This window comes from Falco biarmicus, chromosome 2 (assembly GCF_023638135.1).
Source record: "Falco biarmicus isolate bFalBia1 chromosome 2, bFalBia1.pri, whole genome shotgun sequence".
Classification (NCBI taxonomy): domain Eukaryota; kingdom Metazoa; phylum Chordata; class Aves; order Falconiformes; family Falconidae; genus Falco; species Falco biarmicus.
In genome coordinates, this window is record NC_079289.1 from 13008831 (window position 1) to 13036265 (window position 27435).

Below are 27435 nucleotides of genomic sequence, written 5' to 3' on the forward strand. Positions count from 1 at the left end.
TCTTACACTATGGAACAGTTTCTATTATTGCAGATTCCAAAAGCCTGGAATCGTTGTTATTTATGATCTGAGTCAAATTTAAGTCCCGGTTTGTACCAATTACCACAAGCCACTCTAGGTTTTCTCTCTTCATTTCACAAATATTTGCAAAATAATTCCTTCACACTTGAAAACCAAGAGGTTGCCTCACCAAAATATGCTCTTCTTTTCTTCTTTAGTGGTAAACACAAAACTCTGGGAAAATATTGTTTTGATATGAATCAACCAAAGAAGCCACATTTTCTCTGAGAAATTTTGGAGGCTAAATTAGACGTGTAAGTTATCACTCAGCAGTGAACGATAACAAGAGTTTTTATATCTGCACTCTCAAAAAAGCCATTAGATCTTTTGCTCCTGGTGCTTCTTCCTCACATAGCACTCTAACAATCTGACAGTTTAACATACACTTCTTATTAAATCCGTATGGTGCCCATGCTTTACAAAAAAAAAGGTAGAAGGCCATATGCTGCTGCTTACTATGCTGCTGTAAGTCCATTTATGCTTTCCTGAAAATAAATTAAATCACCCTGGGTTTATACTGGAGAAAATGAGAGGACAATCCGTCTCAGCATCTCTGCGGAGCTGCCAGGTTAGTTGAAATACTATCTCTATCCATTGGAGATATTTAAAAGCAATGCATATATAGCAGTTAAGCACTGATTTTCTAGGCATTTGAAGAGCTGGTGTAATGGAGGGGGCCTGCAATGGGGGGGTCACCTCAGCAAGCTCCTCACTGTTGTCACATCCCTTGCTGCAATGCTGCGCTGTGGCTCTTCTCCAGCCACAGCAGCCATGCTGTGTCCTTGGGTCGTGGAGCACCTGAAAGGCCACTGGCTACATGCTGGGAAACTCCAGCCCGTCCTGTGGGAGAGCATGAGGCAAGAGGCGCATATGGGACATTCGTGCTTGCAGCAGGTACTGGAGAAGGGACTGCTCCATATTCAGAAGGAAGGGAGACTGGTTGGATTTAAAAGGGAGTCTGTTAAGACCCGGTGAAGAAAATGATCTAAAGCATGCCCCAATTAGGACAAGTAAGGGCAAAAAAAGCCCCAGCTGCAACTCATCACACCACATTCCTGGGTTCTTGGAACAACAGGAAAAAAAAGATAAAAGAAAAAAAGTAGAAGATAATTCCATCCTCAAAGCAATTATAAAGGAACACGGACTAACAAGGCCCTGAGCTCTGCACAAGGGAACACTGTTGTGGGTTGTAACTATATAGGCAACTCTGACGCTTCTAGAGCCATAAAAATAAGGAACACTGGTTGGTTGTGTAAAGTGGGGGCTGAACCTCTCATGATCCCTTGTTAACCTCGCCCCCAATGTCAAGACTAAATAGAGCACATGCCAACATGTAGCAGACAGAGTGGCCTTGCTCCATTAGGGTTCCCATTCTCATGAGCTCAGCCTTCATTTCTCCTCTCCCTTGAGTGAATGAAATTGAATAAAAAAAATTGGAGAAAAAGTCAGCTTGAAATCTTTGAGTTTAATTTGGCTTTAGGTCAAAATCAGAAGGAGATGAATTATATCTTATTTAGTAGATACAGGCTTTTTCTTTTTTTTAATTGTTTTTTGACTTCTTCACTAGTAGACATAGAAGACATAGAAGACTAATGGATCTTATTGAACAAGTCTTAAGGCTATTCAAAAAACTTTGAAAATATGTGTGGAATTTCTTAAGACTAGTTAAAAGCTTCATGTCTTTTGTTCAGAAACCTTAAATCTCGCTTCAGAAACATCTTTCACTGACTGGACTACAATTCTTCACAAGTGGAAAGTTAGGCTTCAAACTCCTGCCCAAGCCCAGCTACAGATTTTCCCCACGTCAGCCCAGGTTCTGTATAAGTATTGCAAACCTAATTAAACTTGTGGAGAATTTGAAGCTTCTAATTATTCCTTAAACAAAGTAAGTATTGAATTTCTAAGAGTTTTTTTCATGCCTGTGCATCTGTTGCATCCTGATAGACAATGGAAAGGTGAATCTTTCCCACAACAATGGAGAATAAAACAGAGAAGCAAGCAAACCCTTCATTCAGATCAACCTTTCAGGAAACCAAGATGATTTCCATCATTTTTATGACTTTTCCCTAGAGGCAAAAGACATCTAATTAGCAAATCCCGCTACAAGTTTGCTCCAATTTGACACAAAGTGAATGTGACAAGCAAAGAAATTATAAGCCTTACATTTCCAGTTAGCCAGCTTGGGTTGATAAAGCCAAGTTCAAATGGTTTTTTTGGATCTTAAAGCTTGGGGAGTAAAAATCCGGATGATGAGCTGGTTCAGCTAAAAATGTGAATTTACTGTGTTCCAGTCAGTGTTATCTGATGGTAATGTCACAGCAGCCCTTTATGAATATGCACTCATATTTCCAGCTACAAAGCATTCCAGCCAGTTCCAAGATGGTCCTTACAGTCCACAATTGTAATGAACTGAGGAGGAGTTGAATGATACCAAGCAGAATCAAACTTTGATTCCTCATGAAGAAATAGGGCATAAGTAAAATAAATATTAATCATGAAGTTAATTAGAAAATGCTGGTAATTAATCATGCATTACTGTTAATGATGTGTAGGAATCCTCAGAGGTAGGAGATAATCCTCCAGGAAAAAAGACCATGCAGCCTAAATGAGGCGATGTCTCCAGTGGGGGACAAATCAGTGGGAGTTGACCCATGAGGTTGCTTTGACCTTTGTTATCTTTATTGGGAGATAATACTAGTGGTGTCTTCTCCCACTCTGATTTAATATTCAGACTGGGCAAGCAGGCCCTGACCAAAGGGTTGGTGGGCCCTTGCAGCTGTGCAGGCAGATGCTAAAGGAGTCCACAGAACTCACAAATCCTACCAGGTGAACGTTATGTTCAAACCATTCCAAAACTGCAATTTATGGAGCAATTGTATTTCTAAGTTTTGTTCCAACAGCTACAGGATACTCTACTGAGAGAGGCTTACTTGAATTTCTGAACTTTGGAACAACTGGTAAGGATCTCCCAAAAAATTCAGTTATCTCTCTAGAGCATAGAAAAAACAGCATTTTTGCTGCAAAAGCCCCACAATCTGTGTCTACAAAGCTTCTAAGCTTCTCAGCTGTGTTGTGGGTCAGGTAGCCATGTCCTGCAGACATAACCATGGACAGTGGTCAGATGACAAGAAACTTTGGAAAGTACTTGCAGAAGTCTATGATGATAGGCAAAACTCCTTGCTTGGTGTAATATCTAAAGTTTGGCTCTCAGCAAAGTTCATTTAGGGCAAGTTTCTTAAGCCAAAAGATCTTGTGGCTTCACAGGTGAGAGATCCCACTACACTCATGATAAATCTTGCAAGTACTACTACAGCCAAGTTGCCAAGTACCATCTTGTTGGCTTGCCTCCCTGAGCAGCCCAACAGGACACAGAGCAAGGAGCTAACATTGCCTCAAGCAAAGTTGCTCTCAGTCTTCTTATTCCTTTCCAGAATGTGACCTTGCATATTTTTTTCAGAAAAATAGTAGTGTTTGCAAAAGTTCTGCCTGTCTCCCCTGTGCTGACAGATTGCTGGAAGCTTCATCATGGCTAAATGAAGGAACTGCTAAAATTCATCTGCCTGCCAGTCTATTAAGAGAATGGGGAAATGCGCCTAAGAGAGCACACAGTGGCCCAAGAAGGAGAGGAAAAGCCAGCAGAGACCTCCCGTAAAACAGTAAAGCTGTGCTTGCTTCCTGCCAATGCTCTTTCTACATCATCTTCCAACAAAGCAACATCTCCCCACCCAAAGCTGCCCATAGGTTTCACCTGATACCTCTTGCTAAGGGATTTTCTGTTGGAAAAAGTCATGGTTAGTTGGCCAGGGAATTTAAAAGAGTTAAAAGGAGAAAGGTGTCCACGCATATAATTTTATTTACTGATTTTTTTCAAAACATCAGACTGTTCACCCAAATAGCTCTGCAAAGAAACTCCAGATCTGAATGACTCATGCACAATGCTGCTTCTCTTGGACTTATTGGAAGACTTAGGCTTTCACTTTTCAGTATTTTCTTGTAACTATTTTTCACATCCACAAATGAGCTCCACGTCTATATTGTCATTCCATACCTTCAAATGTGTTGAGCCCAACTCCCAGCAAAACTACTCAGAGTGGCTTAAATGTTCCAAGGTTAAATATGTTTTACTTGTTTCGCACCTGGTTTTCAGTTTCAGGGCTACAGTGAGGTTGCACATTCAAACTCGACTGGCAGGACTGAAACTTGAGATCCTAGTACATGGTGACTTTGCATAGCATAACTGAGCTATAACCACTGATTTTGTCGAAGTACTGTCTCATGATAACACAGTGAGAGCTGGCCATGTGGTATATAATTGCAGACGTATCTGTGGCAACCTTCACCTTCATATCTAAACATGTATTTTATCCACAGAATATTCCCAGAAGTGTACTGAGTGTTTATAAAGCTCACAGATAAGTCTTAGTTTTTCTTTGCCAAACAGATAACAAATGTGCAAACAGTATTTTTGTCATGTCAGTCAAAAAGATATCTAAAACTAGAATTTCCTAACCCTGCCTCCCGAAGGAAAATGATGCATAAAAATTAACATCGTAAAATATATTATCTAAGATAACATAGGAATTCTTTAGAATTTTGCTATTCAAAAAAGCCTAAATTTTTGTAAGCTAGAACTCTTAGATAGGGCTCCAAAATAAGCTTGCATTTGCCCTACCATCTCACCTTTCTGACAAGTATCTACTTAATACATAGCAGTGACATAGTCACTCCACTGCATTAAGAAAAAAGTGTTATGAACATGTCTTTCTCAAATTTCTTATCAATGTGCATCCATGATAGACCTGAAGAGGTGCTAAATGTGCCATCACCTGCTCTGCAGAAGTATGTGCTGATATGGTTATTATCTGCCACCAGTACACATCCCCTGGAGGAATAAGGCCAGGCTGGAAAAGCCTTTTTTACTACTCAGGCCAGAATGATTCTGTAACAAATAAGGAGGAATTTGCCTTACCTGTCTATGCTGCTGAGAGACTGGATACTGCAAACCTGAGATTTGCTGGCTTTGTTGCATTTTCTGAAGCATCATTTTTTGCTGCATTGCGAGGGGTACGTTAGGTGGCCTTTGAAGAGACTGGTTCGGGAGAGGCTGAGCAGGTTGCGGCTGTGGCTGTTGTTGCTGCTGTTGTGGCTGTTGCACAGGGCCTGAACCCTGTGCCTGCTGCGTGTAGTGCAGAAGGGCAGGCTTGTTTTGGGAACCCAAAACTGAAGGCATCTGCTGGTTTGTTTGCTCTGAGTTAAAGTGAAACAAAGGCTTTGTGTTGCCATGGTGCTGCTCTAGTGGTGGCTGAGCACTGTTGATAAAGTTTCTGTTGAGGTCCTGAGGCTTCTGTTGCATGATTAGGTCCATAGGATTGCTCTGGGGAGTGGTTGGTTTATAAACATAGTTGTTCATCCCTTTCGACTGGTTCCCATTCACTGGTACCCCAAGCATTGCTGAGCTTTGTGGGCTGAACTGTTGCTGGCGAAAAGAAGGACTGGGGATTTTCTCTTGCCCAAAGGGTCCAGGGGAAGGTCCTGATGGAGACAGAGTGGACCAGTTGGCTGTCTGGTTCTGCTGCTGCTGTTGCTGCTGAATCAAGGCATGCTGCTGCCGGTTGGCTGCGATCTGTTTGAGCTGCTGTGCATGAGACACCTCCTGCCAGTTAGCCAACGGCCGACTGGATGCAGAAGAAACCTGTGATACCTGTGTTTGACTCTGAGGCACCGAAGGGATGGGTGAAGAGGTGGACATGGCAGTGGTGGCCATAGTGAAAGCTGGACCTGTAGAAGAAGGTCTCATCTGTGGGGAGCCCACAGAAGCCTGATTCATGCTTGGCGCATATTCACTTTTTATCACCATCTTGTCCATCTGCAGAGATCTCACAGGGCCCCTCTGGCTCTGCTGCCCAAGGTCAATGTTGAATGGCTCATCTTGTTTTATTGTGGCATTTATCATATTCTCTAGCTCAAGATCACTCATTGGTGGTACTGATATGTTAGTCAGCTCATTAAAAAGTTCCTGAAGCTCCAGATCCATCATTTGTTCCCACGAGTCTTCCCCATATCTGTTAGGGAACATGTTCTCATGGGATGTCTGGCCATCTAAGTGTTTGCTGCAGGACATCGTTTCTCCTGGCTCTTTCTTTACCTCTTTCAAAGTCATATTAAACATGCCATTCCCACTAGCATGTGTATTGTTTGCTAGGTTGCTGGCCTTTCTTTGTGATCCTTGTCCCACAGACATAGCTCCTGACATTGCCTGGCTTTGGCAATTGTTAACATGTTGTCCGCCTTGTCCCATTGAGATATTATCACCCACTCTTATCCTCTTAATGTCAAGGAAAGAGCTCTCTGAAACACCATTGGGCCTCTTGTTGTTGACAGGTGAAAGATTTACCACCAACTTTCTCTTCAAGGAGCCTTGGAGCTGAAAAAAGCAGAGACCCCAAAAAAATCATTAGATGACAGAAGAAAAAATCTGTAGTCTATCTGCTAGAAGGATCTTGAAAGGCAACTGGCAGGTAAGCGTTGCTTAGTACAGAAAGCTTGTCTGGGCTTTCTCGGTCAACGGAACTACACAGAAATGTAGGAAAACATGCTGTGAGACATCTCCCTGCCACCCCACCCCGTCCTTGTAGCCACCAGCATTTTTTGAGCACTGCTGCCTCCTGTGGAGCCCCTTTGCCCCAAGGGTGTGAGTGGAGGGAGGTGGCCAGAGCTGCAGCTGACAAAGCCTAGGGCATATCTGCACCAGATTTGCTCCCATCTAACTGCACCAGACAGATCTAAAGTATTTTTAGAAAACAGAGACTAATGCGGTCATGAAATCTACCCTTGTGCCTATCCAGTGCTGCAGGATTTCACTCTCGTGATTTTGGTATATGATCCATTTTTGACTGCTGTAGAGTCCAAAGCTCCTAGGACACGTTTTAATGGCACACACAAGATCCAGGCATCCCAGTCTCACACAAGTTTATACTGGCCAGAGATCTGTATAATTAAAGATATTAGCTGTTAACTTCTTCAAAACTGAAACTGAAGCCACCGGAGCAATGTCAGGTTATGTCAGCCAAGGGTCTGGCCCATTGATGTACCACTGGATTTTTTTTCAGAGATGCATATTAATACATTAAGCCCTAATTGTTTATGTCCTGAAACATCTGCTATAAAACATACAGTCCATGCAACACTGCTCTGAGAACTGTAACTGCTTCCTTTTCCTTGAATATTTACCGTGGTATTTTCATCTGCTCCCAAAGCCCTATGGGCCTACCAAAGGAAAAAAGGGTCACAGCTCTGTTCACCTGATCTACATGCATCTGCCAGGGCTATACACACGAACTCCCATCCCACGCACACAAGACATGCATGTAGTTCTACAAGCTGAAAAGTTTGGACTTGGTACATAAGTCCTCAAGTGCAGAAACCCTCAAGTAGAGTTGCTCTGAACGTGGTTCATAAAAGAATAGATCATTTTTAAACAAGCGTAGCTGTCATATCTTTAGCTCTGTACATTAAAGGTGTGCACACTGAGCAGCAGACACGCACACACTCAGCCCTTGCTCAGTCGTCACACACTGTTGGTGTTTCAGCTGTGAGTCGTGTCAAGAAACTCTGCAGGGAAACACGGCTCATCTTTTGCCTTTCTGCACCTGGGCAGAAGTGCATCAGCCTTGGAGGCCAAACACCTGTGTGTGCCAGTGAGAAAACAGCACCCATACAAACTGCGATACCTTGGGAGGCTGCAATGGGCAGAGGTAACACTGAGAACTCTAATTTTGCAGTTAAGTGAGGAAGGATGATTTATGAGATCTTCCAGTCACATTGTTTGTATCATGCTGTTTCATGTACACAAGTCCATAGGCATGTAATACTCTCTTGTGGCCCCTCTTCCCCTCAAATTCAGGCTCACCGATAGGTAAGAGCTCCTCCCAGATAACTCCAGGTGTGGACACTTTTATTCTGGTGTGAATATCAGTGAGTTGCTTAGGAAGAGCTCAACTGATAAACACATACATCCTCCATACCCACCTATCCTTCGAGTGCATCAGCAGGTCCCTGAGTTTAGCCCTTAAAAGTAAAGCTTATAATTTCTCTCTCTGACACCAAAAATCTCACCTAGTATCTCAAGTTAAGTTGCCAGCATAGCTTTTGAATCACAGATTCACGTTTTCATTTCATAAGGACAGACATGTTGGTGCCTAGTTATACAAGTCCATAGACCTTGTGCCTTCAAAAGTAACTAATTGTTATTAGGTATTCCTCTGGGCAGAGAGTTCTAGGTGGTCACCTGCAAAAAGCACAGACTGTCTTTGGTTAACATGTTCCTTCTGACACATGAGTCACGGTACTTTCCTTTAAAAAAAAGATAAATGTTAAGCTGCATTTCCTTTTACTATCAGTCCTTTTGCTGTCAGTGTGTTTATTAAAATCATTCCCTGTCCCCAAATTCATCTTCCTGGGAAATGGGGAAACCCCCAGGTCATCAGAATACATGACTTGGCAGCATGTTTTGCTTTCAGATGTGCTGCTGACAGAAGGGCTGAACAGATAATGAATAATATATCCTCTGCACACATATATGCTTTATGCGGTTAATATGCATTTCTGAGTTAATTTTGCTTTTGCTTGACATTTTAAAGCAGAGGGAACTGTTTAAAATGCCTTCACATTTTCAAAGCACCTGCACCAGGTTTTCTGATACGAGTAAAAATGCAGGTGTTACACTGCGCTGCGCATGGCAGCTGCTTTTCTTCTGTGTTTGAACTAGCTGCAGGGTGGTAGGGACAGCTGCAGCTGCAGCTGGTAGGGATGAGCTGTGAAGTGGTTTTTCCTGGTGACACGCACAAGTCAGCAGCAGAGCCAGGGAGAGCAACACGATCTCCAGACACATCCCTTAACCAAGCGCTCCCTCCCTCAACATGGGCTGCAGGTCTCCTGGTTTCATGATATCTCTGCTGCTGAAGAGCCCACCAAAAAGGGCACTATACGTTTCTAAAGAAGAAGTAACAAGTGCTGGCTTATCACATGTCCCCAAAACCTTGCAGACACTGCCCTCTGAATGCTGGCAACACCTTGGTCAATAGATGTCCCCACCTTAAAGCAGAAATGAAAGTGAGCGAGGCTGTGAAGGTACAGGGGATTCTCAGGTGACTTCACTGAGGCGGCTGGAAAGGTCCTGATTTCACACACCCCCTGAGTTCAGGATGTGGAGGGCAAGGGCATGGGAAGGATGTGAGCAGCCCCCAGGGATGAAGCCTGCTCTCCCTCCTTGCACTGAGCTGTTACCAGTTCTGTGTCAGGGTGGTCTGAGGGGGACAGGTCTGTGTTTGTTCGGCGAGACAAGCAGTGTCTATCACAAGCCTCTCTGTCTTCCTATTTCATGTGAACACTGCCTTCCACAGGACACAGCCACCCCAGCATTACACCTGATTTGGTTTTAGAAGGGAGCAGATCAGGGTTTGATCACTCAAATCTTTGCAGTTTTCTCATTTTTCAACTACTGATTGAAAGTCAGTACTTGAGCTCATTTTCCCCAAGCAAAGCACAGACTCCTCAGAGGGTAAAAAAAAAAGAGCGTGCCAGATTTCAAGCTCCATCTCTTCCAATTTGCAAGCCAGGATTGATTTGGGTCAGTAAACGTTAAGCAAAAGTTCCTATAACACACAGGCACATTCCTCTGATCAAATGGGCTCGCAATTATGCATCTCAAACTGCTTGATCTGCGTAATACTGAAAAGCTCTGTGATGGGAAACAAGTGACATGACAGTAAGCGGAGAGGAGGAAGCCCTCTGTGCAAGCTCCATCCCTCAGGTGGGTGGGCAGCACCGTATGAAGCATCAAAGAGGCCATGCATTTCCTGGCAGCCTGTGTTATTGTCAGACCTTTTGCTAAACAGTCTCTGGTGAGTCAGCATGCTTTCACACTCATACAGCGAGGCAGTGCTGGACGCGTTGATTTTCTGAAGTTAAAACTGCACGGGGTAGGCCTCTGGAGGTCACGCTTGCAAGGTAGCGCAGTGCTGTTACTGGCCAAACTGCAGCGATGTTAAAAGTGGAGGGCAAAACTCTAGAGATGACTTGGTCTAAACGACCCAGCTCGACACAACGTCCTATGCAGAGGGACAATTAATTTCTATTTAAAACTTATTCTCTGTCTTAAAAGGGATTTAAGAGAGGCAGCTTCTTCTCTAATGCTCCCTGACACCAGGCCAAACCATCAGGAGTTCCACCAAGCTAATAATTAGGGCTCATCATAACCTGCTATCAAATAATTCCTCTTTTTGAAAAGAAAAAAAAAAAAAAAAGTTTTTTACTTCACCTTTCTTCTGGTTGAAATTTTTTACTAAATGTGAATCTAGAGGATTTTGCTGAAAACTGATTATTCAGTTTTTTTCAGAAAATGGAAACAAAAACTTCTTTGGTGCAAAAGCACAATTTGTCAGTAAGAAATTCTAGAGATTGTTTTCTCCAAAATATCCATATTTAACAGTATTTTTGTCACATTTTTGATCTATTTCTGACATTACCCTTGTGCATTCACCTTATATTCCTTTCCACAAGGACTGTCCAATATGGACAAGAAAAGAATTTGTCTGTGGCAGCAGGAAATCATAAGGACTATCTGGTTTCACTTTCACTGAAAGTCTTATTTTCTGTGCACTTCATTCATGCAGCTTCTTCAGTTGGACGTCCTTTAGAATTTGCTTTTTACTTCATTTAACAATGTGTAGGAGCACAGTGCTTGACAGAAGCCCTAGGTAAACTAGGCAGCAGCCTTGAGTTCCACAGCTCTCGGGACAAGTAAAACACAGCCTGTCCCTCTGACTTGCCCAAGGATCTCCATAGTGCCTGCAGATCTCAAAAAAAATTCATTTCTCAGCACAGCCCATCCTTGTGCTTGTACAGAGATGTTAGTAACACATTTGACTGTTATCTCAAAATATTTATAGCTAGACACTTAAGACTGGACCAAAACACCAAAATGTTCCAAGCAAGCTACAGAGAAAATATCAGTGTGACAGTTTTAAGTCTCCACACATCCTTATTAGCTAAAGACATAAAAAGAAGATCTACCACCTTTACTCTCCCACCTCTCACATTTTCCTACTAAGGTTTGAAGCTTTCTTAGCCTGTGTGGAGGAACAATGGGGACGAAACTCGTAAGGTATTGCTAACTTAAACCCCAAGTGATTATCACACATTGTGAAGCAGGCAGCATGGCAGCATTAGCGATTCATGAGGAGTGATACTCCTGATGTTAAAAAAGCAGCTTTGGATTTTATGCTTTTAATATAGAAGCAGCAGACAAATCCACTTTAAAAGGTCCCTTTTGGACTTCCTAGACTTTCTCACAATAAGTGCTGACTGTATCTATGGCTGCACTGTAAACAAAATCTTTCATGTATCTGGGGAGGCGAAGGGGTAAAGGAATTACATGAAAAATACAGAAAATATTCAAACAATGGAAGCGGCCAAAAACCAACAGAGAGCTCATTCCGAAGGAGGAAAACATGCTGAATGCTACTTCTTATTTATGCTGTGAAAGCACCTTTGCATCCCAGGGCTGGATCCAGCAAGCCACCCCTGGGAGTTAGGGACTGATCCTGCATGACAGCAGCTCTCATTTTTGAAACAGTGGTTTGCAGTGTTTGCTGCCAGCCTTCTGCAGTGCCACCTCCTGCAGTGTCCAGAGCTCAGCCAAGCTGAGGAGCACCCTTCCAGGCAGGGGTTTGGGTTTGCCAGTGCAAAGCCTCCCTGTTGCAGGCATCTTCCCAGCATACAGGAAGACCAGGCATTCCTCTCCTTGTTTTCTCACCTCTTTGGCCAGGCATGATGGTCATGGTGACTCACACCATGGCCAGCTGCAGAGCCACTGAGGTGTCCCAGGCTGTCACAAGGATGAGGAAGGGCCACTGCCCTGAGCTTCCACCTCCAGGGCCATCACAGGTCCTTAACACCATGATCACACATGCACCCTCATGGTCCATTTCTGGTTACAGTCGTACTTTTTAGCAGCAGGCAAAAGGGCTCCCATTACTGCTGGTTTTACACATCTCCTGAAATCCAGCGGCTCTGGCTGTTCCCATTCTTTCCCACACCTAGGGCATCAGGTTCACCCTGATGTCTCTCCTGAATATCTCAATAGCATGGTCCTCTTCTGAGCACCCCTCCCCAGCCCCTCCACTCTGCACTTCCTCTGCACAGCAAGAGGATATTTATTTTTAATCTTTTGTCTTAATTTGCAACTTCTACCTGACATGGCTGAGAATGCAAGCGTGACAGTTGCCTTCAGAGAGATTTTAGCACTCCAGGTTCAGAAAGTCCAATCTGCTGGATGATGCTGATCTGGGAAACAACATTAATTTTTCATACAGGACTGAGTGACAGAGCGGAGGCCCTGGGCGCACCGCACAGCAGGGAGCAGCGCTGGGAGCTGCTGTGTCCTCACAGCACCGGGGCTGGGTCAAGGGGGGTACCTCGGCTGCAAAGAGCTGTGCAATAGTAGCAGATGCCATTTCCCACTGCAGCCTGTTTAAACAGGCTCAGCTCCTGGTGCCTCCTGCTGCCTGCTCTGTGTCAGCAGGAAGGGGACCAACAGCTCTCTGAGCAGCGAGGAGGAGGAGGAGGAGGTGTAGGTGCCTTCAGCCCCACACGGTCAGTAAGCACAGCAGCCCAAGCCAGCGCACCTCCACTCTGTCTCGCTCCTCTCTCATTTAGCTGATCACCTCCCAAGACCTCTCCGATCACAAGGAGCAAGGTTTGCTGTCGTAAGAGTTTTGCTCTACACATCCCAAACCTTCCCGTGGCCCATCCCTGTCTTTCTGATCAGCAATTTGGAAAGATGCTTGGTGTCTATACAAGGCCTCTTGTACTGGTGTCCTAGCTCTAGCTGATCCTTAAGCATAAGCACCACTGTCAATAATAATGCTGACTGAGATTTAACATGTTTTTCTCCCTGTTTACTGTAATAAATGTCACTAAAAGAGAATTTATAGTAACAAATAAGGATGTTCCTTGGCTGAAAAGTATCCACTTAATTCTCATTAGCTGGTAACAAGGCTGGAATAGTAATCAGTACGTTAGAAATCCCACAATTTACCTTCACTTATGGAAAAATTACATATCTTGCCAACTGAACATACCAACCTAAAAATGCATCCATATTATTCACAGTGTACTGCCTAGAAATATAACATCAGGGCTTTGGTCCAAGTTGCTGAAGCACAATAATTATATTTTTAATGCAGATTTTACATCTGATGGATTATAAAATATCATGTCTAGCCACAGTCTTTTAGAAGAACAGGAACACAGAGAAACAATAGCACTTTAACTAGGTCAAGATTGCTAATCAGAATGTAACAGTCATTACTGTATGCAAAACAAATAGGCATGAAAGATCTGTATTTCTCATCCTGCAAGCTGTGTATTTGTCTTCTGCAGAAGTATTTTCTGTTCTTTTTTTCTTTTTTTTTAAGATCCTTTTCAACCATGAATAAATTAACAATCACTTTATGTGAAATCTACAGAAATTTATGTCAACATTTATTACCATGAAATGTGGAACAAAGCATAATGCAACCTGAGCTTTGGGAAATGCGAGTGCTTAACTGATCCTATCCTGATGAGAAGGAAATATCAAATGCATTATAAATGTTGACAGGATGATCAGGCATGTAAAAGAGGTCATCCAACACCACCCTCCACATTGTTTACCAGTTTCGTAAGTCAGCTTAAGGTATTAAAAACACATACTATCTTGCATTGGAAGCTCCTAATCCTTAAAAATGTGGCTGTCGTTATTTGATTTGCCTTTTAGAGATCAATAGCGTAGCAGATTTCACCTAAGGAAAGGCTGCTGAGAGCAGTCTGGTCCTGGGTTTCTGTCTAGCATCGCTTCCAAACTAGCTGTGAAAAGGCTTTATAGCTTCATTAGAGCACATACCCATGCCCACACAGGGGCTTTTATTACCTGTCTAAGCACCTGTCTCCTCTGCAACACTCTGTATCAAAAGTTCAATCAATGGAGGAAGACAGCAGCCATCCATCCAGCCTTGGAAAATAAGGAAATATTTAGACTGTTTCTCTCTTCCTGCAAATTAATGCATCACACAGGACACTCATGCCAACTGTTTGGCCTTGAGGTCTTCTGCAGGGTAAGTTACAGTTCACAAGAGATACAGTCATCACTTGTCAATTTGAAAAAAAAAAAAGATCCCTTCAGCATATTACTCAGTCTGCTTCCAGCATCAGACTCCATCAACGAGGAGGACAAGGAGGGCCTACTTCAATGAGAACTGTCTTCCATCACTGCATCAACAAAGACTCTCCATGAGCAAAATGGCTTCTTGTTAGGAGGAAGGAATACTGATCCTCTGTCAAAAACTTCCATGGAAAAGTGATATTTAGAATCAAATCCAGGCCTGTGGTAAAAGAATGTCTCTAACAGGGTTGCTGCACTTGTTTGATGGCTGGGTTTGACCTGTATTAGCATCTTCCCCCCGCCTCTCCCCATCACGCATGCTCACCCCATTAAGAAGGGGTGAAAAGAAGGGTAAGAAGGGGTAAACCTTCAGCTTAAACATGCAGTGTCAGGACAGGCCAAGTGCACCCCACCAAGAGTTCGTCCTATAGGAGCAAAACAGGCAAAAGTTTAGTGGGTTTTGGAGTCGAGTAACAACAATGATTTAAGAGCTTTGAAGATACTCCTATGAAGAGAATGGACAATAGAAGGGAGAAATAAAGAGAAAATTATGAAAGTTTATACAATGAGACTAACAGGAAAACCGCAGATCAGGAGAGTACTTAGCAAACTTGAATGGCAGTAAATTCATCTCAGTGAAATGATACTTCTCCTTCCAATGTGGATAGTGTTTGAGGAACTACAGGACACATCCAGAGCTCAGCAAGATCTACAGAGGGACTAAGCATTTATTTGGAAATGGGAAGATGCTGACTTATGAAAGGTGATGATAAAACATTATAGAAGGGAATGTGAAATATTAAACATCAAGCTTCAAGCCAGTCTATGGTTCACGGGGACAGGCTATAGGTGTCAGCGGGCAGGGGAGAAAGCAGTAAGGGTGAGGAAAGGTGGGTTTTGCAGGCTTATCAGGATGATCCTGTGTCTTCCCCTGATATATTTGTCATTGTTATCGCTGAGATGCTGCCAGGGTTTAGAAAGGACACGTCTGGCCAAGTTTCACAACTCCTGCACTTCCAACACTGTAGAAGTCTGGAAGAAAACTGTAAAAATTGGAGTCATTTGACCAGTACCTAAACATTTGCTACTAACTGTACTCCTGAGTTTCAGTTTTTGCCTGAAAACACAGGCAGAATGACAGAACAAGAACAAATAGTAAAAATTGGTCTGATACAATTGGAAGATCATCAGCAGGTACAGGAACGCTAAATGTCTTGTTGTCTTAGACTAGCACACGTTGCTGTTCAGTGATTTTTCCCTATTTGGTCTTTCTTTGAGTACCATCTTGATGATATTTTATGAAAAGGTTGAAAGAATCCAAGCCCAAGAAAATGGACCAAGAATAGAAAGGTTTGTAAACAAGTAACCACCCAGGAAAGAGGGCTCCAGGAGCTGGAAAAGGTCGGTGTAGATAGAGGGGATCAGGAGCAGTTCAGGGTAAGAACAAGACCTCTACAAGATAAAAAAAAACCCAACCATTCAGGTACTGAAGAGCTTACAAGATCATGCTTAAAAGGAATGTCAGAAATTACAAGCAGAGTGGAGAGGATGAGTGGAAGATGTTTGCACAAGTAGACAAGGCAAATGCATGGGGACATCTCTGAAGGAAGTGAGAGTAAGTTTTCTGGTTTTCTTTTCTCTCTGGTTAGCAAAGAGAATATTTGATAGTACATATGATCTAGTAGCAAAAGCTTGGCTTTTGCAAAAAGATTTGCTTTGGTAAAAGGAGTTGACATTGCCATAGGGTTTGTGTGTCTCAAGAGCTGTTGATTCTGTACCAGATGCCATCATCACATGGCTTAAAATGTGACAGTAGTCATTGAATAGGTAGGAAGAGTATGTGAAGACCAAATCTGGTGCAGAAAAGGGATAAAAGAGGGAAATAAAACATGAGAGCTATGCCTTGGCCTGTTTGTGGGAGATGGGCTCAATGGCAGTGCCCTCAGCAACCCTCAGATGGACTGAGGAAAGGCTCAAAGAGACAGCACCACAGCAGGACTTGCAAAAAAATGAGGTGACACAGTCTGCACACGGTAGCCCTTCAGCTCCTTTGTCCTGCCCCTCTGAGGCAAAGCCCTGCTGCTGAGCACGCACTGTGCTTTGTGGCCCACTGCAGACGCTCATGTCTCTGCAGCCATCCAGTCTCCTAGGAGCCTTTGTAGTGACTGACTTTATCCCGACTACAGCTTTCTTCAAGGGATTGTTGGCCCTAGACGCATCATTAAGTCCCATGAGACACAGTGGGATGCCAAGCAGCTGATGTAGATACTCCTGGGAGTTCTGGACAGGAGGCCATTCCCACCAGCTACGCATTACATCTCCTGTGGTGGCAAACCACAGAGGGTCACCACAAAACTTTCAGGTGTTTTTTTAGGCCACTATGATAGTTTTCAGTGAATGGGACAGAAGTGGATTTATTACAACTGATGTTTCCTATATGCCATATTTCCGATGTGCACCAATCACTTGAGTGAATTCATGCAAATAGAAACAGCACTGGAAAATGAGCAGTTCTAGGCCTTTCAAGGATAACAGCCACTCTCAAAGTTCTATTTTCCTCCACAGCAGCCTTAAGCTTGTTTCTAGAGCCAATTGCGATCACTGACTTTGAAAATTCAAAATGAGAAAAATTCCCTGTCTGGCAATGACTGAGTGGAATAGCATCATCCTGACACAACACACTGTGACGAGGGACACACTCCTGCAAGGCTGGACACAGGTACCACAGCCATCACAAGAAACAGTGTTTATTTGGCTACACAGTAAAAATGGCTCAGCCAAGGACTCTAAGGATCCCTCAACTACAACCAAGCTTTGCTGCATCACTTTTGTAGCCTACATGTCGATGATGCATGAGGTATGGCCAGAAGCAAAACTGTTCAGCTTCTCTGCTGACTTGGATAACGAGTCCAGGCACTTAGAATTAAGTCCCCACCAAGAGTCATGCAGTGGAAGCCCTCTGCAGCTATAGAGCTCCATAGCTGGGTCTCTTAAATTCAATCTCTGCAGACCCTTAAGACAGTAGAAAGAGTTTATTTGCTACTTGTCCATTTACCATGTTATTCACAGGAAGAAAACAAAAGTATTGTGGCAAGGGTCTTGGTGGAGAGTTCCTTAGAAGAACTTTAGGATCATAAAATGACTTAGCTATGAAGGAACCTCTGGACATTATGTGGTCCAGGCCCTGCTGAAAGCAGAGCTACCTTCAAAGTTACATCATGTTGCTCAGGACATTGTCCAGGCAAGTGCTGAACACATCCAAGGATGAAGACTCCACAATCTCTCGAGGACTCATTCCAGCTCCCCCTTTTTTCCTTTGTGTCTAGTTAGCAACTTGTGTTCCTCTCATCCTTTTGTTGTTCACTTCTAAGACAGATCTGGTACGTAACTGGAAAACTTTGAATGTAGAGTGAATGAAGAAAATGTATAAAGTTGATTTGTCTTTAAGTCAACGATATATATGATAAGGGAGGAGCAGGAGATGGAAGCCATAAATGACAATGCACTTGAGAAATGACAGTCTCAGTTTCTATGCAGATTCCTTCAGGGAAAGCATCATATCAGTAGGTTTAAATGACTTGAACAATCAAAAAGTTGACCGAGCAAACTGATCCTGCATCAAATGAATCCAAGTTGCTAAATGATGCTTTTCCTTAAGCCCAATCTAACATCCATTGAGATATCCCAGTCTGTAAATGGTCTTTGCTAGACTCTGTTTCTCTCTCCTTGATTATAAGGTTCCATGACAAGGACTTTATCTCTATATATTTTTCTGAAAAATACCCTTCATGCATTTAGACACTGTCAAACACATTAATAACGAGCCCTGTTTTCCAGCTACATTCCAAAAGACACTGATGCACATTCAGCGCCTCTGAAAAGCAGACATCTATTTAGGTGTCAAAATATGGATCCCAATATACTTTAGAAAATAATAGACTGGATAAAATATAATTTTCCATTTCGATAACTAGTGTGAAACTTTTCACCTTTGCAGCACCAGTTAATGGTGACAACAAATCATTACAGTCAAAGACCTACAGAGCAGACTGCTATATAGGGAACTCTGGAAGCAGCAGACTGGTTCATAGTGGACAAAAGACCACATAATTCTTGGTGCTAATCAGTTCCTTTTACCCTTTGTATGCTCCCCTTTCTTTTATGAGCCTTAGCTGAGAAGCTCTATGTCTAATGGGCTCAGAGGGCACTCACCAACTTTCCACTCTCAGAAAGACCGACCGCAAACTCAGGGTTATCAAAGCACTTCAGTGAAACTTTGCTTGCATATAACCTAGACTAGACTTGCTTTGGTAGGTAGATATTTATTCTTATTTATGTTCTGGGAATACACATTTTATAGCCTATTAAAATATCTGCAAAAATTCAAAGACATCCCTGTCTAGTAAAGAAGTCTTACTTTGTCTGCACACAGAATTCTGTAGATGGTGGCCTCTACTCAGGAGAAGCCTTTGGAAAAGCAGGCCATGAAGTCTTGCTTGGGACATGGACCAAATCTGAGCAGTCTCCAGGGCAGTTATTGCTCTGGCAGGCACAGATGAGTTAAGTCTTTAGGTCATCGACCAGGCACTTTTCACATGCTCTTTAAAAAACAGAGGTGGGAAGCATTTTGCCATGTTCCCCAAGTGGAATTCAAATTCCAGGCACCCCTTATAAGTTGATATTTGTCTGCATACATTGTGAATCTGTGCTGAAGATCGATGCAACAGTGAGCCAAAATCTCTGTTGCTGTAAACAGATGCAGCTACACTGACCTGTATCAGTGTTTTATGAAGAACCAGCCCTGGAGCCTGAAGTCTGGATTATGAACCAGCACTTACTGGAAGTGCGGATTGCAGCAGGAACTTTTGTTGGATGTCTATTGCAACAGACTCCTTGCTTCTTTTTAAAGTGCCTCTAGTGTTGCAGGCTTTTACTAAGGGAATACAATGAAGCTGGCAGGAAAGCAACAGCTCTTCACCATCTCAGAAGAGCAAAAAAAACCCAGCAGTCCTTAAGGATACAGCACTGCTAGGTAACTGGGACAATGAATTAACAAGGGCTGACTTTTCCCTCCCTCTGTTTTCAAGGATAGTAACAAAATCTGGCAGGCTGAAAAGCCCCTGCTCAGAGGAGAGAGACAAAGAGGCAGGGCTGAAATTCATCGTGTCAGTTGAAAAAGGCAGAGTTTTGCATTTACACAATATGCCCATTCTTGTTCTCCTTGACTCATGGAAAAATATTGAACATCGGACAAGAATGTAGGAATGTGTCTGGTGTCTGATCTCCACAAAAATCTAAACGCCGTTTGCATTCACGTAAGAAATATAGAGTGGCTGTCCAGGCTCCCTTGATCTGTTAAGAAAATAACAGTAGTGATAGCAATATCGTTGTAATAACAGCCATAATATAATTTTTAAAACTGGCTGTGTAACTAGTACAAATAAAGCATGAATCCAGGCGCTTCTAGCCCTTAATCCCAAACACGGCTCAGCAGAGCTTTCTAGACCATTTGCCTGTCACAAGCATCGCAAAGGCTTCTTTCCACCAACTGCATCTGAAGCCACTGTTTGTTTTCCCGGATAGCAGAGGTTAAAGCTTTTTATTGCTTTTTTGACTTTAGATGCCATAATAGTTGCAAGTGCCTATATTACCATCTATGGCAGACAGTCAGCATGTCTGCCAACTGTCAGGCAGCCTATTCATCTCCAGTTGCCTTTTGCCTACTTTCTGCAGCTGAAGAATTTCCCTCCACTTGATTTCATGTGCTGCAGTCCTGTTCCTGCTGACGTTTCCACTGCTTGTTTTTAAACATAGCCTGGCTTCAAGCCGGGAGGGCATGGGGGCCCACAGCCCCAAAGAAGCTGTGGCTCCTATCTTGTGTGCAGCTTGCCAGCCAGCCAGCTATTGCTCTGGGTCTAGGCATCATCATATAGCTGGCAGTATCTGACTGGGGCTTGCTGGATAAACCCACTCATTGACTGGAGGAAGAGGCAAGCAATGGGGTCACCATGGCCCGCCCTGATGTGCTACACTAGGATGTCCCAAAACAACCTCCTCCTGCTTGTCCCATGGCAGAGCTGTGGAACCTGGCTACTCATCCTCTTCCTAAAAGTCCTCTTCTTTCCCCAATTCTTCTCACCCATCCAAGGCATGTGGTCTGTGTGGTGAGGATATCGGTACACGTCATGTTTGGTCACTCCTGACCCAGGTGTTCCTGGAAATCCCCTCAAGTACCTGCCAGCATCCTTAGGGAACCAGCATATCTCTAAAACATCCAATCTTGTGGTATTTCACCATTTTACCGAGGCCTGCTTAGCAAGTAAGCCTGTGTGGGAAGGTAGGATGGGCAGGTCCCCAGGCCATAAAGTCCAGACCCTACAATCACAGCCCTATGCTGTATCACCTTTTGCCCAAACAAATCGTGCTCTTCTTTAAGAGGCTCCCTGAAATGAAGAGAGGCAATGCTGATATCTGCTGGTCTCTTTTTGCTCCCCAGTACCTTAATGATCTGAAAACCTGCAGACCTGCCTGTTCCTGACCCACGGCGTGAGCTAGTGACTCATAGGAGGCAGAGGGAAGGTGAACAGCTCTGCCAGACCTTGTGACAGGGGTAAAATAGATCGCTCAGTTGCATGAGGCTTGTCAGATTGGTGTGTTTATTTTAATTTTTCTTAGATGTGACCCAGACCGTCATCTCCTTACCCAGGCTGTGAGAAGCCCCTTGAAATGTCACTTAAAATCCTAACCGAAAAAGATCAGTCTCACAGTTCACAATTACCAAGCTCCAAGTCATGGGTTGCTCTTCTTGCCACCACTGCTTTATGAAATTGCCTACAGAAAAGAAATGGCACCTTAAAAAACACTCCCTCACACCCCCGCCCCAGCCAGGAAGCCCACAGCCAGAAGCATTTGCCTACCTCCCTGCTCCCTGAGGAGCCCAGGTCTAGAGCTCCTGAAGTCAACAGAAAGACTGTTGTAGACATCAGTGTGTCTTGGATCAGGCCCCAGCTACCCAAAAGAGATGGGCTTTGCAGCCCATCCAGATGGTTAACAGCTTTAACATACAACCGCTGCCTTATTAAATCTACAGTAAATTAAATGAACACTTAAGACACTCAACTGAAAGTGCTATTGACTGTGGTAATTAAATCGAAATACCCAATTAACCACACCAGAATAGGAAATTAATATATCATGGGGCACCACTCTGTAGTGTCTGAGCCAATCAGATGCTGTCTATACCTTAATTTGGGTTGAAATAATTTCTAAAGGGAGTTTATGATTATTTAGAGATGTGTTTATATAGCACATGCATATATATGTCTGTGTGTGTGTGTGTGTGTGTGTATATATCTACAGACACATATTATACTATTAGATTTAAGTCTTCTGTCTGGGCTCTTAGTCTTATGTTGGCAGAGCCATACTTTTAATTCCAGGTCAGCCACCATCTTCCAAGATAAACTCGCACATTATTAAAACATCTAAATCAGAAGGATTATAAACGTCCTGCAGCGGACATTTTTTTTTTTTCTTTATTAAGAACATTTACATGAAGGTGTCTGCAGTTTCAAAGCCATTTCAGACTGAGGCCAAAGTGAATGTTTGGCAAATTAAAAAAAAAAAAAAAAGAAAAGAAAAAAAAAAAAAGAAAGAGCCTTTTTCTCTCTGTTTAGCCTGTGCTGTCAGGTCTTTGCCTGCTGCTCTAACCACAGCCACCCCAAAGCAAAAGTTTACCTTTAATTAAGACATCTAAGCTTTAGGATTCTTAGGCTCTGAAACTCCCTCCCTTTCCTCCCCCTCCTTTTTCCGACCAGGAGTGTAAAGTTCACCTCACCTACAGAGGTACCCTTTGCCCAAATGTTGATAGACTGCAATGATAAACCTCCACATCTTCACTCCAGCCAAGTGTCCTGGTGGAAGGGCTCAGCCACCCCCGGTGACAGGACCCCCACCCCAGAAACGCGGTGGTTTTGGGGCTGCCTCGGCTGGGAGCAGACCTTCACCCTGCTCCTCTGGGGACGCGTGGAGATGCGCACAAGGCCCTGGCCCTGATCTGGCCTTTGTTTGGAGGGGAATTTGCTCTCCACAAATGATGGGACTGCAGCCTTGTAACAGCAGCACTCAGAACGCCAAAGGCCAAATCGGGTTACAGTCACTCAGCCCTACTGAGTTATTTGGGTAGTGGCAAGAGGAGCTATTTTTAATGACTTCACATCCCAGCATCATAGACAATAACCAGATAGTGTCTACAAGCCTGCAGACCTTAATTTTCAGGTCGGGATCCAGCAGATCCTGAGGAAACAGAGAATGTGACAGGGTGGAAGACGTCTTCCAAATTTGGGGTTCTGGGCATGGAACACATTTCTTTCCATTTCCTCAGCCATCCCACCCACCCTGGCATTGCCCCCAGCATTGTCCCTGACTTGCCCTGGGGTGGTGACCAGGTCCAGTTCCTGCCTGGTGCTCCTAATGGCTTCAGGGTCCTGGCACCCAGCGGGCAAAGCTGAGGCAGGCGGCTCTCCTTAATGAAGCTGGACCCTGCGTCCCCATGGAGCCTCCTTCAAAGGGTCTGAAGTGCTGTCATCCACCCAGGCTGTGAAGCTGGGGAAGGCAGAGGTGACCCTACCATGGTTCTGTAGCATTTTGGAGGGGCCACACAGGTACCATTTCTGTAGGTCTTCTCTTTGCTCTGGTCACGCCTCCATTTTGGCCACTTCCATATGTTTTCTGGACCAAACTGATCTCTTATTGTTCCTCTCCTCGTAAGTGGAATTGCAGCCCCTGTGGCCCTCTGCCACTGTTTATGCTGGCAGAGACCAGTAGATATTGGCAGGCAAACTTGGATGGGATTCACAGTGTGAGAGGGCAGGGAGGGAAGAAAGGGCACACTGTGGCCTTCAGTGGCTTCACTTGCCTGGCAGAGAGCATGCCCATGAATGGAGGGAAAGGAGGTCACAGGTGGGGTGAGAGCTCTCCTCGCTGGTCAGGAGACAGGGCTGAGGAAGGTTTTGAAATACTTAGATGTGAAAGGTACCTTTGGTCTTGTTAGGTGTCTGCAAGACCTGTCAACTCTCTGTAGAAGGTGCTCAGCTGGCCCTAGAAGCTGAATAGAGTGTGCCGCCCACCCTGCCTTGCGAAGGTCAGGTCATGTACCAAATGTATGCTGGAGCAGAGATGCCTCAGGCTTCAAAATGTGTGGACAAGGCTGAGCAGCAGGATGAAGCTGTGCTGCTTTGGCCACCCCTCCTTACTCTATTGCAGAAGGACGCAGGAGAAACGAGGCCACCATTGACCACAGTGGCCCACCTTTATGCCTGTGAGATCCCCAATTAAACCAACACTGACTGAAGCCAACAGAAAACTCCTATCGGGCCCTGAGGCCGGTCCTTGCTGCATCAGAGCCTAAAAGAAGAACCTGGCCCGGACTGCCTGGCTACTATTCAAAACGGCTCTTAGTTATAAAGAACAAATTGTAAGTTCTCATGTAATGTCCCTGGCAGAATCTAAACTTGTAAAAGAAAAGCCTGTAAACATCATTCCCACTCAGGAGCCGTGCAGTGTTATTTTCTGACCCTGATGCACTTTGACATATCGCAGAACCACGCAGGTTGAATCTCACCCTGCCAGTCCTGAATGACAGATTTCAAAAGGTTTCTCTCCTTTTCTTTCCCTCACTGCCTAATACATAAACCCATCTCTTTATGCCCACGTAGATCTAAAATGATGACATACAGCTTAGAAATGACTTCAAGTACAACAGGGAGATGATGAGCAAAAGCAGTTTGTGGGCTTCAATTCTGCATTTACCTGTTGGGAAACCAGCAGTGTGGAGCGAGTCGCTGAGCCCCCTACCCCTCCATCGAGCCCGGGGGCTGCACACAAGGGATTCGTTTACATGCCAGAGGAACAAAGTCACGTCATGTCACAGAAATTCTGCAAAGGGTTTTGCTGAATTTTACTTTTGCATTTTCCAGCTTTTAGCTGAAAGGAAGCACAGCTTCTCTGAACCTGAATTCTCCTCTGCTGGCGGATTATTTATTAAACAGCGATGGAGGCTGAAGCTGTTTTCACTTAAGAACAGTTCGTTCAAAGACTAACAGAGTAGCAGAGTTGCCATAGTTACCTGAGCAAGCCCTCAGCACAGCACAGTTCCTTCTTACAACCCAAGAGTTTAGGTCAACTTGCAAGTTTGTCAGACAAAGCTTAATGATTTGGTATTTCATGCAAGTGAATTGTATTTATCAAGGGAGAAGGTGGCGTGCAAACCACGGACAGTACTGCCCCCCCATCACCTTTTTTTATTTTTTTTTTCTGGTCCAAGAAGCCCATGGGGTTCACACCAGCTGGAAATTCTGCAGGGTATCTGGACAGCTGGGGAGGAGTTTGGAGTAAAAACACATTTAGATCTTGGCACTGGTTTCGGCTGTCCAATCCAGCCCATCATTAACAGCTTCTGTACAGCACTGCTCTTCCTCTAGGGGCTGTAAAAATGAACAAAACCTTTGTTCAACCTAAACTTCCTTTCCTTGTCTGCCGTTCCTGCAGACTTTCCATTCTAGTGGTCCTATTGTTTCACTTGGAAATGTCAGAGAGCTGCACAGCATGCCCATTTTATAAGGAATATATTCCATTTTAGGAGGCCAAAATCGTACACCGTGTTGTTCCACAATTAATTTACTTGAAACTTGCTTGGGCTCACGATGGCTTGTCTGAAATGGCCTTCTTTCTTTCCTTCTTTTTTTTTTTTTTCCTTTCTTCTTTTTTTAGGCCCTCGCATCTGTATTTAGATTGGTAGCTACCACAGGCACTAGCTTTGCACCTGAACAAATAGGATTGTTGAAGACAAGATTAGCTTCTTTGTGCTGGCCGATTTGGACACTGGGCATCTCAATGAATGGGCATTTTGCTTTTGAACATCCCTTACTGGAAGCAGCAAAAAAAGAGTAAACACCCTGATTGTATCATCTGTTAAGTGGGTCGTTCCTACAAAGGGGACTGGAAAATCTGCTTTCCTCCTCACAGTTTCCTTCAGTTCTCCTTGCTGTAGCACTGGAGAGAGCAAAAGGGAGAAGAATGTGCATGGAGACTTACTTGTCCTTAGAGCCTGGTGAAGCTGGGCAATCCACAAACTGGCAGTCCTACACCACCACAGTGCCTAGGTTTCCATATTGCTCTGTCCTTCCCCCTCTTGGTCTCTTCCCCCCACAGCTTTTTATCATGGTTTCATATGTAAGTACATCCCCACCCATCAGCATAACTGCAATTTAATTAGGAAGCAGGTGATGTGAACACAGCAAAAAGTGGCCACATACACTGGCCACTTCTGCAATTAATTGCGTACGTTTTGTGAGACCACATTCATGGGTCTTGCTAAGGGGCTATGATGTGGGATGGATAATGGTTCTTACTTGGGACCAGAGACTCAGAGGGGTTTAGACCCCTAAAGCCTACTCAAAATCTATGAGGACTAAGTGTCAAAGCTGAGCAGCTGTCTAAACTCCCCTGGAAGATCTGAGGCTCGGTTATAAGGTACCCCTCAAGCAGTCCTGCTTGCCTCCACTTCCCTTTCTGCCCAATATGGTTGACACACAGTTTAGAAGGCAGGAGGTCACGTAGACATGGTGCAATTCAAGCAGAAGGTAGCAAAGAAGAATGGGACAGAGAACAAAAGAGTAAAACATGAAGCAAGGAGATAAGGATGAGAAAGAAACAGGAGGGGTAGAAAAGCAGAGGGAAAAGAGAAGATGATGGGAAGGCTGGACAAGGAAGGAAAAGGAGCAATCTAAAGGACATGGTAAAAGGAGGCAATGACCCATCGGAGGGAACGAGGAAGGGAAGTGACAGTGTATCATTTAGTCTGAGGAATACCGCAGAACAGAAAACATTGAAGAAAGAGATCTGCAGCAAAGGCCCAGAGACTAAAAAAGGAAGAAAGGGTGAATGAAGCAAAGGAATAAAGGATGGCAGGTCCAGAGAGGTTGTTTCTCTGTATCGCGGAGGCAGGTCTTCACTGCCCTCAAGTTTTAAGGGCCAGATCAACTTATATGTGAAGTAGTTCGACATTAGTGAACCCTTGCAGGACACACCCATGTTATGATCTACTTTTCAGTTAGACGGTTGCATTAAAATAGCATGTTCCTGGCTGGATAACTGGCATAGGGGACACTGGGTTTCCACAGACAATAAGCATGGAAGAACACCATGCCACTGGAGTTTTGGTTGCTTAGGGTCTTTGCATTTCCCTTCTCTCCCTCCCAACACTGAGCCAATTCCAGTCAGATTTGACAGACTTGACAGAAGTCTCAGAGGAACAAAGCTCTTACACATTGCATGAAAACCAGTGGCTGGGAAGAGGAGAACATCCCACCTGGGATGTGGACAAGGGAGGTGCTGATTGAACCCAGCCGAGCTTGTTAAGCAGAGGCTGGCACAGGTACAAATTGACCCAGCTGGCATCTGACCTCTTTTGCCTGGTGAGGATGTTACAGGACACAGGAGAATGAGCTGGGTGTGTGGCTGTTGGTAAGAAAAGGGAATGTAAAGGGACAATGACTCAAATCTGCAAGAAACCCAGCTTCTTTTTCTGTTTCTTTACCATCACAATTTTCAGAGGTAAATTATCCTGGATGATTTAGGCCATAAAAGCTTTTGACTCATCTTCACTATTTAGCTGTGAAAGATGAGACAGTTCGGTTCAAATCACTCATCTGAAGACATGTTAAATAATTAACAGTATATGGTCTGCAGTGCTATTTACCGTCCCGTGGGGCTGCTAGTCCTCTGACCTTGTAACAGCCTTATTTCATAAACAACACTCAGCAGGACTGCACGCTGACAAAACTTCTTAAAATAAGGAACTGTAATTCAATATCAGCCTAATCAATATGTGTGGTGGAGCAGGTAGTTTGTGCCGGTACTTTTGGGCCTCAGGTAAATAGACTTAAACAATAGGCAAAACTGTAGAGGAAAGAAAGGGAATGCAGTACCAGTGCCAAAGCTTGAATACGTTCATACGATGTAGTAAACTAAGGTCACTGCCTTTGTTAAGAAAATCTTGGCAAATTGCATCTGCTGTAGAGGTCAGGCAATTATGTTCACAAGGAAACACAAACTTGCACATTATTTAACATTTCCAGCCTCTGTAGCACAGTCCTGCGTCAGTTTAAATA

General features: G+C 44.0%; 1 protein-coding gene across 1 annotated transcript in view; it reads right to left on the reverse strand.

Annotated features, from left to right (window-relative positions):
* The window catches only part of MAML2 (mastermind like transcriptional coactivator 2), a 215326-nt gene that overhangs the window by 63859 nt on the left and 124032 nt on the right, over positions 1–27435 (reverse strand). Inside the window, exon 2 of the mRNA XM_056328969.1 lies at positions 5030–6484. Coding sequence (XP_056184944.1) covers positions 5030–6484 — 1455 coding nt within the window. The remainder of the gene's footprint in view (positions 1–5029; positions 6485–27435) is intronic.